Here is a 15703-nt window from a genome sequence, read left to right as displayed (position 1 = left end):
TACTGACACTGGCAAAGAGGCTGGTTACCCGACATGAACAGCAAAAGTGAATTAATTATTTTTGGATTATGTGTTGTGTGGATGTTATGTGCATAAAACACTATTAACACATGCAATGTAGACAATCTGTATGTGATATACAGGGAATTTCGTCTTCTTTATTTTTTACAACTGTGATGAGAAACGACCTTATTTTCACCAATGGACATCAGACACGGTGGTGTTTTGGTAAAACAGCCAAAACAGAAGGAGAAAAAAAATGGGGACAAGAAAGGATTTCAGAAATGGGATGGACATGCTGCCCATCGTACTGAGTTCAGAGAGAATGCACCAAGCCGCCTCACTTAGACACACACACACGGACACGCACACACTCCATCCAGTCTTTTGATGGCTGTGATATTAATACAGAGACCATTAAGTGGTGGACAACATCCTTTGTAGTTTTATTCCTCGGCTTTCAATGCAACAACCTCACACACTCTCACAGCATTAGTGTTGTTTCTATGGTAATATTAGTAATCATGCAAATTAATGCAATACAGATTCATCCCTAAATAAGGGCTTAGACAGTTATGGAAGCCTGTTTGTGTGTGGATATGTGTGTGCATGTGTGTATTTGATCAAAGAAATCCTTCAACAGTGCATTTCCAGACTAATTTGATCCTCTTTGACAGTAGTGTTTGGTTGATACCTACAGAATTAATATAAATCCATGTTTCTTCTTATATTCGCTCCAGAAATACAGTATTTCCTGTTTTCTGACATGCTGTTTGTTTGAAAAAGATGTTAGAGAGCTGAGATTACGTAAACTTGTATGTAAACTTGCGTACCATCAAAAGGATAGTATTTAATTTCAGATTGCATCACATTGATATTATCTCACCATATGTACTCACCAGCTTCTCAGATTACATTATGATCACGGATCATTACTGGATGGCTTCTTAACAGGGTTTGTGTCTGTTAATGTCCTCTTAAGGTCGTGGATGCCATCCTGCCTCCTCTGACTTCACTGGTTTTCAGCAGAAATGGTATGTGTGGTGGGTCATTTTTAAGAGGGATTACGAAGAGATTTGGGGAGAGGTTTTATTAGAAAAGAAAAAATGAGGAAAATATTGCATTTGGGGAATGTTGAAATGTAGGTGAAGATGAAGAATACCCTACGAGTAGATATTGTCTCATTCATACAGAGATTATACTGTAGGGACAATCACAACAGAAGAACTTATACAATACAGGATGAGGAAGTCAAGGCAGCTAAATCTAAATAAAGTTGTAAAAAAAAAAAAACCCTCCAGTAATACACTCCAATGTCAAGTAGAAAAAATGCTTGCAAACATACAATATATCTCTTTAAATATGTAATCCTCAGTTGTTTGTTAGAGTGTTGTGTTTGACCCTGTTTGAGAGACGGTTGTCAGGGTGAAATTATGGCCTTTTTAGTCATTCACTTTGAGTTTCATTGTTACTTGTCATCCCTTTGATTCCTCAACTGAGCCTGTTAGTGTTTTAGCATGTATGTATAATTTTCATAGTGTAGTATTCTACTATTATAGGATTTTGTTTTTGTAAAATGTAACATTTTCACTTTAATATAGTGATGCTTACACATATGTATGAAGGTGTTACAGATTTTCTTTGTGTTGTGTTTTGCAGTGGAGTGGACGGTGTTTGTTTTAAGGGTGCTGTCTGAAATCAGTTTGGTGCTGCTGGTCCAGGATGGTGGTGGCCTTGAGTGTTCTGAGGAAAGAACAATTGAAACAAAAGAGGAAGACGGAAGAATTGCAAAAAGAAAAAATGATGGAACCTGCTGCAGTCAAATGACATCTTTCATCACAGAGTCGTTGTTTCCCAGGTTCGTCCACGTTAAAGTAGCAGCCTGACCTTGTTTCTGGATTTCTCTTTATTCTTGTTTTGTACAAATAAAAGCAGTGACACCACACCTGAACAGGTAAATAATGATCAAAATGCTTTTTTACTTATGGTTTCATGCCAATTGTGATCCTATCATTTAAGATGATTTCCTTTCAATAGCTTTGACAAACCAGCATTTTTATAGCCTCACTGTTGCGTCAAGATCTCCACTCCTGTTTACAGGTGTGACCTCTTAAACCAGGCAGTGGCCAGGTACCACAGGTCTGGGGTTAGGGTTAGCCCAGGACCCAGTGGAGACATTCTATCCAGATGAACGTCACGATGTTTTGTTAGCAACGCAACAGAATAATATGAATACAAAATATGATGTTGTTGTTTGCGTTGTATTTGTCTCTCTCATCTTTCAATATCTATGTGTGTATATATATATATATTCTGTCTCTCCTTATAACATTGACTTAGTTTTTATTTGCATGGCTTTTTTCATGTTGAAACTCTTACTCATTTTTATTTTCACCACCTCCTCCTCCTCCTCTTCCTCTTCTTCCTCCTCACACTCACACTCCCCTCAGTCTCTTCCACTGCTCCTCTTCTCATATTTTCTTTCCTCTCCTTCTCCTATTATAAGTATTTTTCCCCTCCCCCTCTTCTCCACTCCTCTCTCCAGATCTGTTCTAGTTTACACTCTGTTACTAATGATCAGAACAGTGCATTAATTATTAACGGTATGAAAGCCAAATGTTGTACTCAGATATTTTTACGTTTAGGTACGAGTCTCTTCTTCGAGCAGCAGAGCCCATCCCGCTCTTCGCACTCAAGCTGCTGGTATCCATGACTGAACACAGTATTGACATCTGCAGGTAGCGTGCACCTAATCATTTACACACAATTAATCACACACATACAAATAACAAAAGTCTCGTATTTCGCTCTAATGCCAAAGTCCCACATTAAGTCCAGGGACAGGTGTCCTCATAGGGTACCACTGTGGAGACTACCGAAAACTATAGTGATTAATATTTAATGTGCAAAGTACGTTTACTTTACAATCCATCATTCTGATTGAGGAGTATTGAAATAGTTTGCAGACAAAGCAGGTGCACATACAAATACACGCAGGCACGTTTTAGCTATTCTGCGTGTAATGTTTTAATGCCAAGGCCAAGGAACTCCAGTTCAGCTCAGTGAATCATTCTCTCTCTCTCTCTCTCTCACACACACACACACACACACACACACACACACACACACACACACACACACACACACACACACACACACCACCACCTGCATATAAGTGAACACACTGACACTTAATATAAGCAGCGATTTATTTGCCTCTTGCTGGATACAGTTTTATACACAAATGATCATTTGTTTGTTGATGTAGCTCAGACACATTCACCGCTAATAGCAAGCACGGCTGCGCCTCTGTTGATGATCTGCATTCAATAAGACCCTTTTCACCTCTCCCACCACCAGTATTTTTTTTTCATTAGTAATCAGTTTTGTGACAGCCGTATGGTGCTCTATTGGCTGAGATGTGTAAAATCTTGACATGTTGTGCTGATATGTCCTGGCACACTTGCTGCTCCTGAAGAGCTGCGCTTGAAAATGTGATGCATGCTCTTTAAATATACAACACTAAGACAAAATTATTGCTGCTGTTGAAGTAGCATTCGCGACTGCATAATATGGAAGTAATTCACTATTCGGGATTTTAAAAACATGTCCTGAGAAAGCAGCCGTCTGACACTAAATAAAAAGAGGCAATAGTGTCTGGCTGTTGTGCATGAAAAAAAAATGCTGATTCCTTGTCTAAACATTAGATGATTCGTGTGCATGAGGATGTGTGTGTGCGTGTGCATGTGTGTGTGTGTGTCAGGTGTGTTTGATAGATGTGTTCTGACAGCAGCTGTCAGTAAGTCTTGATTTTCTGGTCATCTGTCTTCTCTTTTCCACTATTGACAGAGATAGAAAGTGAGAGTGAGACAAGACAGGAGAGAGAGGGAGACACCAGGATAAAGGCAGGTGGAGAAAGGAAGGCTGGATTAGGGGTAGTAAAAAGATATGAAGAGACTGAGAGAGACAGAGGAGGAGGAAATTTAAGACCTGAAGAGTAACACTTTTGCGAAGGACAATGATGGAGGCTCGTCAAGTGAAGTGTTAGGAGGAAATAGAGCATTAGTGGTTGGATGCAAATTAAATGAATGTAAGTAAAACTCAGTGGAACGTCTCCTGAGATCAACACCTTTGTTTAAATTGGCAGCATTTCAACATTCATAAATGGACAACAGTGACAGCAATCACACACAACAACCATGAGGTCACGCCCATCTATGGTATCGAGCAGTAGAGTTGCAGATAATCACAAACTGAATGCTGTTCTTCTTACATTACCTGCTCAGCAACTATCAATAAATCAGCCTAAATCCTATATAATAGATATAATGCCCAACAAATGTAGTCATTAGCTGTGTTTGTAGATTATAAAGTTATCAGACATAGAAATGCACATGGTGTAGTACTGTAGCTCATCCATACATTTATGTTTAACCTCTCATCTCTAAATGCTAAATATTAATTTCCAACAATCATGATTAACCTTCAGTTTTGTGCTTCCTTAATTTCTTCCCCTGCCTCGATCCACTTATTTTATCAACCCCAGCAGTAATAATAACTCAGTGTATCTCCTATTGCTAGTATTCCACCCTCCTTCCATTTCTTTCCCTCCCTCCCTCCCTCCCTCCCTCCTCCCCCACTCCCAGGGTTTAAAGTTCGTCCTCACAGCTGAATGTGCCCCTACTTCTCTTATCAGTCATTTTACCCCCTCTCGTCTCCATCCCTCTCTTCCTCCACCTCTCCTCATCCCCCTCTTTTCTCGACACAAGTAGAGTGACGTGAACTTTTCAAATTGGTGTCAGCACTCTTCTCTCTACATCTGTTTTTCTCTCACACTCTTTTCCCTCTGACATTATTAACAACATTTACTTTTTTTCCTCGCTCTCTTTCTCTCACCATCTCTAATTTATTAACATTAGTCCACATTTCTCTCTTTCTGTGTGCCCTCTCTCCACAACTTTCCCTCCATCACTGCAGTTATACAATCAGAAATTAAATTGCCTGGGTCTTGGTTAGATAAGTGTGGCTATGAAGCCAGCCGAGCGGTAATTAGATGGTAAATTGGGGACATTAACGTTGGGAAGGCAGCCTGCTGTCTCTCTCTGCATTATCACAGTCCAGACACACCTTCAAACAACTACATTTACTATGACCTTTAGCCAAAGAACCTCATGCTGTGTGGTTCCATGTGTGCTTTCCCATGTATGTTCAATCTCTTCATAAGTGAGGCTATGTGCCATATGTGTGTGCTTGTAGCTTTTCCACACATGCTTATCAACCAAGTGTGAAGTAGCTGCACTATCCATTATATTATGTACATATAGGACATTTATGCAAAAGTTTTCCTGCCCATAGATTTTATTTTTCAATTACATTTGGAAATGATCTTAACATAGACTAAATTGTTAAAAGAAGAATATAGTAGAGAGCTGAAGAGGGATTCTGCAGGAAAAATCTTGGGGTCAAGGGGGTGCTTTTTTTCCAGCATCATTTTTTGGGGGGAGAAAAAACATAAAGTGTCATGTATATTGATCCAGATTCGAAATTTATTTTATATTTATTCATAAGTTGAATGACAGTTACTATGGTCTTGATCTACTAAGGGTTTGTTCTTATAACAAAATTGGACTTTGATTGTCTTGTTTTGTTTAGTTTTTTTATTTCTTTATTAATCTTTATACTGTATGGGCTGGTTTGGGCTCAGCGTTCTTTTCAATCTCTGCACATGGTAAAAGCAAGCAATTGAACTGAGCATTGAACCAATACTGTTTTTCCAGTGGAGGATTCCTGTGTGAACATGGTCTAATCCACACAAAAACCGAATATTAAGAGTTTTGTTTGCCCATTATTTCACTTGCGGTGTTATTCTTTGTAAAACATATGCAAAATTAAAGCACAATAAATTGTCTTTGAAAGATTTGTATTTTATTCTAAAGATAACAGACCCATTCTGATTTATGTTATTTAACTGTACCTGATTTTTGCAGCACAATGTTTTATTTTTTCTTTAAATTTCAAATAATAGAACCAACATTATAGAACCCTTTATTGTTATTTCACTGAAAACAGGGCAATGTGATTTCATTAGGACAAAGGCTAATCTAATTAGTGTTTGTCCACAATTTCATACTAAACATATTCTCTGTAATAATCCCTATACTGTTGCATGTACTTGATCTGTGTTTTAGATGGTGGGTGTTGTTTCATGTATCACGGGTACTCTGTTGTCCTCTGTTTTGTCCACTGTTTGGTGTGTTGCTCTGTGTCTATTGATGTATGGCTGGAAGTTTAAAGGTGGTCCAGTTTATCATGTTGCGCTGGCCTGGTCTGTCCTCTCATCTCTCAGCCTGTCACCTCTCTAATGGGAGGCCATCTATCACATCTACACAGACACCGTCACACCCACACATCCACCACAATGTATTTGTGAAACATTTAACACAAGGTGCACAATCAACTGAAAAAAGTACCCCAACAAGACATGTAAAGTACAGCGGCTCTAATTTACATAATAACTTGTCACAATATCCCAATGAGGTTAGCCAGAACTTGCGCTTTCTGACCGTGGCCTTAACACAAAGGTATTCTTGTCGTCTCTTTCCTGATGAGTCACATTAACCGAGCAGAATCCCATCAAGTCAACATATTTTGCAAAGTATGCAGAAGTTGTCTCAATCTAACCACAGTGGATCTAATATTACCACCGAAAACAATCCACCTATTTATTTTCTATGTCCAGGTCAGACACACTCAGGAGAAGAATGATCATCCATGGCTTTAACTGAATGTCCTTGTTCAGCCTTGAAAGAGTGGAGTAGTGGGGATTGCAGGTGCAACATCGTGTGCCACTAAAACTCTATTAGACACTGTTCAATCAGCGTCTTTATATATATATAAAAAAATAGGTTTCTATTAAATGTCTAATCCCTGGGAGACGAGCAATAAATCACGGTTAGGATGAAGACAAATTCTTTTTTTTTAACCAGTAGTTGTATTCCCTTCAGCATATTAGCACTTGTTTGATTTAAGGTAGCTTTGTTCCCATTACAGCCAGAGTGATTTCTTGCTTTCTAATGGACACAGACGCAAACACATAAACAAGACGTGTGTGCATATAGGTAGACACTCCGACCATGTCGTGATGGGTTGTGAATCAAAGAACCTTAATCAGTTACTAGACAGAATGCCATTGCTAATAAAGAGATCCATCTCTCTCCCTCCCTCTCATTTCTACTCTGCACCTCAGCTTTTCTCGGAGTTTCTCCAGTGTGGCTGTATCTTTATTGGTGCTCCACACCATCAGGTGAACATGCAACACACTTGGCAAGAATTGTGATAATATGATTTGTGATACGTATAAGCACATTATATGCCCAAACGTTATAGCACAAAGACAGTATGATCATGTGCTTTGGTGTTTATCTATTTATGCATTGAGATTTGTTGTTTCAAAAAACAATAAACTTTCTCTTGCCCAGTGTGTATTTTTTTCACACATTTAGTGTTGTCACACATTTACATTAACCTTGATGCCCACCTACTAGGGTACACCTGATTTTGCTTTATTTATTTCTGTCGAATTTGACATTTCAATAAAAGAAAAATCTGCAATATGCTGTGTAGCCCTAATCCTTCTGACGTTTAATTTCGACTTGCTGCCTCTCCCTTCCATTCATACATTCCTCCACAACCCAGTCATCTTTGTTCAAATCCTATCTATTCCTCTCTAATCTACCTTCTCCTTTTTCCTTGCCACCAAATGTAATCTTCTCTTACTGCATCTTTTGCTTACCTCTCATCGCCTCCTTCTCTCTCGTCTCCTGTCTCTTCCTCTGCTCACTGGTCCACTGGCACCAGAAGCAGTCAGTATGTTTGCAAGCTGCATATCTGAGGAATGTAGTGATCATGTTAAATTATTTTTGTTTTTACCCTCAGTTTTCCACCATGCCTTATATGTCCCTGCTCTCTTTTCTGTTTTTTTCAGATTGATCCAAAACAGCAGCATCCTCCGTGGAGTTTTTCAGATCATTCTGGTAAGAGGCTAAGCAAAGTTGCTCACTTAGTTGTGAATCAGCCAACCTGTAAATATGTCATTGATGTATTTGAACAATTTCTGATGAGAAATTGTTTTTTTCTGAGAATTTCTCATTTTGGCTCTACTTTATTCTAACACTGTTCCATTCTGTTTCCTTCCTTCTCTTTCCCCTCTCATTCACTCTAGCTAACCCTTTTAGATGTATTTATGTAAATAAGTCTGAGTGGTGTTGACCTATTAGAGGGCTTGTGTAATTGACTGGCAGGTCAGCAATAGAGAGGAGGGAGGGTTAATAGAGTGGGAATATGGACTCCACTATTAAGGCTGCACACAAGCTTTTACACACAAACACACGGCACTTGTCTCTTATCAGTGAAGTGAAGCATAACAATGTTTCTCGTAAACAATCTACTTCACCTGACCCTGTTTGCACACACACACACACACACACACACACACACACACACACACACACACACACACACACACACACACACACACACACACACACACACACACACACACACACATGGTACAATCTGTCTTCGGCAAACCAAATCACTTGCACTGGAGCGAACCATTTGTGCTTGAGAGGCACACATGCCCACTTAATAATCAGTGTTCTGCATGGCTGCCTGTCCAGCCCCGACTAGCTGATGCAGAATGTTAAACACTGTTATCCAACCGCTTGATTAACTCGTCCCGCTGATTGTTTACTCCTGTCCGAACCGGTCATGTCTGCCTCCATTTACCCTGTCTATATTGCTCACATTTAGATTGATTTATGCTGCCTGAAACTCTCTGATCTGGATTGATTATACCTGTCACTGGTGATCAAGCTTGTCATGGAGAAACTCAGTTAATTGTATTTGTCTAGATGATGAAGTAGTTCTGCATCTGACATAAAAGGACCTCAGGATGCTGGCTGGAGCGTGGTTTTTCTCCTGGCTTGTTATTGTGCTCCAGGAGGCGAGAAACGGTTCAGAATGGATTGCATGTAGGCAAACACAAATCCTACTTTACTGATGCTAGATATGCCCTTTATAATTTAGGCAGTAGGACAGGGAGCAAGATGAACTTTGATTTGTCATTTCTCACTGTGTTTTGTCAGGTTTATGGCTTCACTGAGGTATGCTACACTTTTTTTTTATGGTTTATTACTGTCAGATGTCAAAATAGCTTCGTTATCTGTTGCTACTGACAGGCAGGTTGTCCTAGGCGTCAACTAATGTCATTGTCTTCAGCCTGGGGCTTGCACATGATGAGTACCAGTTAGGTTTATCAGTCCGTTCACAGATCATACTGATGTGCAGAGACCCCGCAGGCAGAGCTGATGTATCTCTGAAAGGATCAAATGGGGAAATCTGGGCAGGAGAAGTGAATTACTGTAGAAGGATGCAAAGAAGTATTGTTAAGGAGAATCAAGAAAAGGTGAGGAAGCGCAAAGAGGGAGAAAGAAGAAAAGACATGAAAATAGGTTAATGATGGAGGCGACTGACCCAAGCTTTTATAAACAACTTCTTTACAACAGGTCACAACTTCGATGTCCTCTGTAAGAAAGGATTGATTTGATCTTTAGTTCAACATTGTGGCCAGATGGCTATTTTTACCTTAGGGAGATTGCAATATTCAACAATCACTATATTACCTTTCTATTGTCATCTGAAATGTCATGGAAACCTATAATCAAAAGAGAAAGCACCAATAATAAATGGTAAATGGTAAATAATAATAACAAAGAAGCCCATTTGAAAATGTCAAAAAAAAATATGACATTTTAGTAGGTCAAACGTGACTTTACTGATATTTACAAACATCAAGTAGATGTCACTTTGTGGTTAATAAACTGAAACTCTAATGGGCTGGTAAGCCAGTGAAAGACTTTAAAATGACCAATTGATGTAAAATGGCTATATTTGCAGAGTTTTTGCCTCTTTTGAATATTTTTGTGGCCCATTATAAAGATGAGTCATGTTAACAGCAGGAAATTCGTTCTTCTGGGTTGTAATATCATAGTTCGCTGTTGACTTTTCCATGCTCTTTAAACTAGAGACAACGCATGTGTTCATTCCTGGGTGATTGTTTGAGGCAATGTGTGCATGTTTCATCATTTCATATTTCCCTACGAGCCTCTGCAGGTCATGAAGCTTTTATTCGGCACAATGTTTTCGAAATGTGTTTACTTAGCTATTGGCTATGGAGGCAGCATGTTGCTCTGCGAATTATTATAAATCGAGAGTTTATCAAGCTTAAAAACAGACAAGTTCAGGCAAATTCCACAGTAAGCCCCTCTTCTTACCCTTCAACTCTTGGCTTATTGTTATTTATAAGCTAACCTGTAGTTGTCCTGTCACTTACTTTTCAAGGCCGACAGCAGTATCCTCACCAGTGGGCTGGTGCAGAATGCAGTCGTCTTGCTGTGCAATCTGTGTGGAAACACTTCCCTGGATCATCAACCACTATATCAGCAAGGTACAGTACATTTCTGCACATCATGCATGAAAATGCCACTTTTCTCTGCTCTCCATTGGTCCACTCTCGGTTTTGTGCGGTCCGTTAAGCCGTTTTTATTAGTAGGAGAGGTAAGTGAGTCCTACAGGACTATCTGTCATTGACCCGACTGCACTACTGCAACGGTTCGTTGGAATCAGGTATCTACTCTCACATTAGTTTTTGTTGTTGCTTGTTGACAATGCATTCCTTATTCAGGTCAGCAACCTTGGCTGTGTGTTCGTGTGTGCCTCAGGCAGAGGCATTGCTTTTAGTCCTTCAGGGATGGCGAAACCTCATAATATTAGAATTTCCTGCCAGTTGCAAGTGATTCCAGCGAATCTATCGGGAGGAATCAAATTTTGTTGTGCTTTCTCTTGGAATGAGAACTGTTTGCAGAAGCTGGGGGTTAATTCTCTTACAAGAATGAAGAAATAGTAAAGCAGGCCGCACATTGGTGCAGTGGTAAGGATTCCCACCTCAAGTCTGCCTTTGAATCCATACCGGGTCCCGTGTGGATGTGAACTGCAACCAATAGACCAAATATGAACATTGCTGCTTTCGTGCAATTGTGTTAAGACTCTTGCATATGCAAATATTTTGGACTCACAGTGCAACAGTGTAATTGCAGCTCTCAGCCACAATGACAACACAAAACTTGCTTGTCAAATTTCTATTTGGGGACCGTTGTTATTTCTCTCTTTTCCTTTCACTCATTATGTTCTGTCTCGTTCTATCCATCTTTTCCTCTGTATACTATCTTCTATCAACCCTCCTCTCCCTCTATTTCCATTGGGTCAGCAGTGCGGCAGTTCAGTAGTCAGCATCATTATCATCCAATCAGCTCTCTTCTCAACAAGAAACTGTCAACCCAGCACTAATACCGGCCTGGCAATTAACGCTATCTCCACTCCTCTCTTCCCTTCTCTCCTGCTCAGCCTCCCTTTATTTAGTCATTCTCCTCGGATCCCTATTTTCGTCCACTTTTCCAATCTACTCAGCTCACATTGTGTCACCTCATCTCCTTTCCTTCCTTGTCCTTGTGCTCCCAATTTTACCCTCTCTCCTATCCTCTATTTTGGGCTCCCCTTCAGTCTTCTCTTCTCCTCCTCCTCCTCCCTTGTTTTCTCTGTGGTTCTCTCCAGATCAGTGTGGCAATGGAAAGAAAGAAGGAAGGAAGGGAGAGAGAAGAGGAAGAGGGAGGAAGCGTGTATAATTGGCTTTTTAAGGTGTGACAGAGAGAGGATGGGTAGGGCGGTGTGTTTCTGTGTGTGTGTGTGTGTGTGTGTGTGTGTGTGTGTGTGTGTGTGTGTGTGTGTGTGTGTGTGTGTGTGTGTGTGTGTGTGTGTGTTTGTATAAATGTACGTTGTGTTGTGTTGTGTTGTTGTGAGGCGGTGAAATAGACAGAGAAGAAGAGCAAAATAGGAATGTGGGTTTTTCGTGCTTATGTGGATGCATTTGTGCTTTTTGTGTGTGTATGTGCAAGACAGAGTGTGTGTGTGTGTGTGTGTGTGTGTGTGTGTGTGTGTGTGTGTGTGTGTGTGTGTGTGTGTGTGTGTGTGTGTGTGTGTGTGTGTGTGTGTGTGTGTGTGTGTGTGTGTGTGTGTGTGTGTGTGGAGCTGTGGATGCAGCAGCACCCAGTGTGTGTTGGGGAGAGGAAGAGAGAGGAGATGAGGTTTATAATTGGGCAGATTTGCCTCTGACTGAGATAATACCCCCTGGGGAATGAAGACAGAGAGAGCAAAGAAAGAGAGGCAGAGATATGGAGAAAGAACAGAAAAACAGAAAGAAAAATATGATGGTAAAAAGCATGAGAGAGCGAGAGAGAGAGCGAGAGGGAAGCCGGTAGATCCAGAAGAGCCAAACTGGGGTTAAAAAGGGTTGCAGAGAGGTGACGGGGGAAGAATGAGATGCGCAGCGAGAGAATGTAGTGCATTTGGGTAAGAAGCAGAATTGTGCGTTGAGTTGATAGAAGAGAAAATTGGAGGTTAAAATGAGTGACAGTTTGATAGTGAGACAGACAGACAGACGTGGGAGGAGAAAAAAATAACATCAAGCTGATATAAGAGACGATGTCTAAAGAAAGATTTTTGTTTTTTTGTTTTTATTGGCTCGTTAAAGGATCGGTCTTGATTTGAGGACAGACTAATGACAGTCTAGCTTGTAATCTGATTATACAAAGGTATGTGGCCTGGGGCTTTTCTGGTGAGAGTGTGGATTTGAGACCTGTTTCTTGCAGGCTTACTGCCAAACAGAGCGTGTTATTAAAGAAGAATATGGACAAATACAGAGCATGTAGAGCATCAAATGTGTTCATACCCTAAGCGTTTCCTGCATTTAGTGTTGGTTGGGATTCTAACAAGGTGGCAGTTAATTAAAGTAGGGTTTTCCTGTAATTAATTGAAGTTGTCCTTGGGCTCTCTACATATGCCTTTGGAATCCTTGAAGGTCTTCAAGGTTCGTGTCGGCGTTTAATCTGCTCAGATCATCTTGTTTTTTTTTCTTTGACCCCGTCCTCTTCTTGTAGGAAACTCAGAAGAGGTTCAAATAATTGCGTCCGAGCCAGCCCTATCTAGTTCATATGGATTTTGCATCTAGAATTTTCCATCTGAAATTGGTTACTGATTACCATATTTTCACTTTGGCTATCATGACAGTTTTCTCTGCTTTTCTTCAGTCCCTTAATAGTTTCTAGGATCTGTTGTGTAGCTTTTTTTATTCGGTGACATTTAGCTTGTCCCATCAGTCATATATTTTAGAAATAATGTCATTTGGTGGTGCTGTAGCACCATTCTGTTTCATACAGTGTTGACTGGAGGTCCCGGATGATGTGCTCTGATATATTTTGGTCCCTTCTAAATATAACTTGCATGACCAGTCAAAGAAGTGTGACTTATAGTCTGGAAAATACAGTATTTGCCTGAGATGTGTTTTTTTTTGTATCAGATTCTTCTCTTTAATTTGTCCAATCAATAATAGTGCTCCTTTCCCAAATTATAGTACTGTTGTTTTAAGCTTCACACCTAAGTAAGTAAACATTTAAGAGGATGCTGCATCATACATTTATATTTATTTTGTGTTAGATTATTCTAGTATAAAATACCACATATTTTTAATTATGACAGTACATGACAATAGTGGTTATCGCCCTTACCAGTTCTGTCTAACATACTAAGTCATAATGTAACCTGTGTTTCATACGCTCTGTGTTTCCAGCATTTTTTGTACAAGTTAAATGTTGCACTTTTGAGAAAAGTAAAATAAATATATTCCTCTTGTAGTTGTCCAGCTTTTTATTTTTTTTTTACTATGCAGAATTGTTTTATGCTGAGTATTGTACTCTATTCATCTCAGCCAAGCACACCATTTGTATATATCAGGCCCACCTCTAATTCAAATGTAGAATACATAACTGTCTTTGATGAGGATTCCTCATACGTCTGTGATAACATGGAGAGACTGCGCTATTTTAAAGACTTTAAGTGTATGTAAGAGGTTTAGCAGAGGTTTTTCTATCCCTGGAAAACTTTTCCTCTTTGTATACAGCAGTGCTCTGAGCTTTCCGTTCTGTTCATTCCCAATAGTGCTCATTTTTCAGTGGTGTATAAATAGATAACACCGCAAAGCATTGTACAATGTCTATTTTTAACCTAGAGAAAGTCAAACATGCCAAAATGGGACAGAACACTGATTTTTACCTCATGAATTATTCACCTGGCCCTAAATTGCACAGGTAACATTTACACATATGTGACATTTCTAAATTTACTTGTTAGCATGGACTGAATGAATTTTCTCGCTGCTGCAATGCTGATTTGCTTTATTTATGTACCCACTTCACGCGTAAACAAATCTGTATTTGTCATTCCGTTTAATGCAATGTGCACACGCACACTCACCGAGTGTGGCTCTGCCGTGACACAATAAACAGTTTCCACTGTGTGAACTGGTCAACGATATCTACAGTGGAAGCATTTACTTGAATACGTGCCTGCGTGCGTTTATGCGAGTCTGCAACATTCAAGCAGCTCTAAATCATAAATAGCAGACCGAAAGCCAGACAGGAGCCAAACCTAACTGAAGGCAGCAATGCTCAATTTTCTGAGTTGAAAGGCAGCTGTGAAAGCTAATGTCTGTGATCGCATGTTAAAATCTGTCGTCTTACATCGTACAGTGAGGGCGGTTTGCAGAGATCCTGAGGGCACCTTCTCACCGAAATTTCACAAACAGCATTTCACTATAGCACAAAGTGCGACTGCTGATGATGACCAATAGAATTGATGCGATGGCCAAAGCCACACCAGCACTGCACCAAAACAGGAGTTTGTAGCTAAAAAGCTCCAGACTGAATATTTTACAGATGTACACACACACACAGATCATGTGTTTGATTCTTGGTGTGCCTCATTTATTCTTCTCATAATTTAATTTATTCTTCATATAGTTGAAAATTGGTAATCTTGTGTATTGAACTCCATTTTAGTGCAGTCACACCTATTGTTTACAGGTTTTTAAAATCCACTTTGCACAGTGATGCAGGTGAATTTATAAAACGCCTCAAATCTCTGTTGGAGCCTTTAAGACAAAGGATTAAACTGCACCAACACTCAGGATATGCAAATTGAGACAAATAAATTAGCTGTGAGAGTTTTCTCTTGACTTTAGCTTTCTTTTTCATCTCCACCTAGCGTCTATGTAAATTTGCTTAGAGACCATGTTTTTCTCATGTGGATGTAAATGTCTCTTTTGGTGACATTTAAAATTTTTTTTACACTGACTGTCAATTTGTAAATGGACTTTGGTTACTATTCTGAAAACAATGAAGTCGTGTCCAATCAAGACTGTGCAGTCCAAACAGTTTCTAATAAATCCCACATTTTTATAAGTCCAATTAACTCATGATTGCCTCCAGTAATTCACTCCATGTTCAACATGTGGCCACAGTCACAGCAATGAGGAGGATGAAATAGATCCATGTGTACCAAAGTGATCTTGTCACATGGTTTAGTTTCTGCGTTTGATCAAAGGTGAAAAACGAGTTCCACTGAGGAGGCGGCATTCAATCTGTAATCAAAACATATCCAATTGTGTTGTATTGATTGTATGATCAGCCATGGCTGATGATTTCACATAATTCAACAACAGGGTCTTGCATTCAATTGGAAGCTGAGGCCATAT

The 15703-nt window shown here is 39.7% G+C and overlaps 1 protein-coding gene across 1 annotated transcript in view; it reads left to right on the top strand.

Annotated features, from left to right (window-relative positions):
- Positions 1-15703, top strand: part of ulk4 (unc-51 like kinase 4) — a gene marked incomplete at its 5' end in the record, with an annotated part of 69542 nt that overhangs the window by 37327 nt on the left and 16512 nt on the right. The window contains 5 exons of the mRNA XM_080500531.1: positions 983-1034; positions 1660-1858; positions 2646-2738; positions 7985-8033; positions 10402-10507. Coding sequence (XP_080356657.1) covers positions 983-1034; positions 1660-1858; positions 2646-2738; positions 7985-8033; positions 10402-10507 — 499 coding nt within the window. The remainder of the gene's footprint in view (positions 1-982; positions 1035-1659; positions 1859-2645; positions 2739-7984; positions 8034-10401; positions 10508-15703) is intronic.

This window comes from Blennius ocellaris, assembly GCF_963422515.1.
Source record: "Blennius ocellaris genome assembly, chromosome: 8".
NCBI lineage: Eukaryota > Metazoa > Chordata > Actinopteri > Blenniiformes > Blenniidae > Blennius > Blennius ocellaris.
This window is presented reverse-complemented; position numbering and strand designations above follow the sequence as displayed.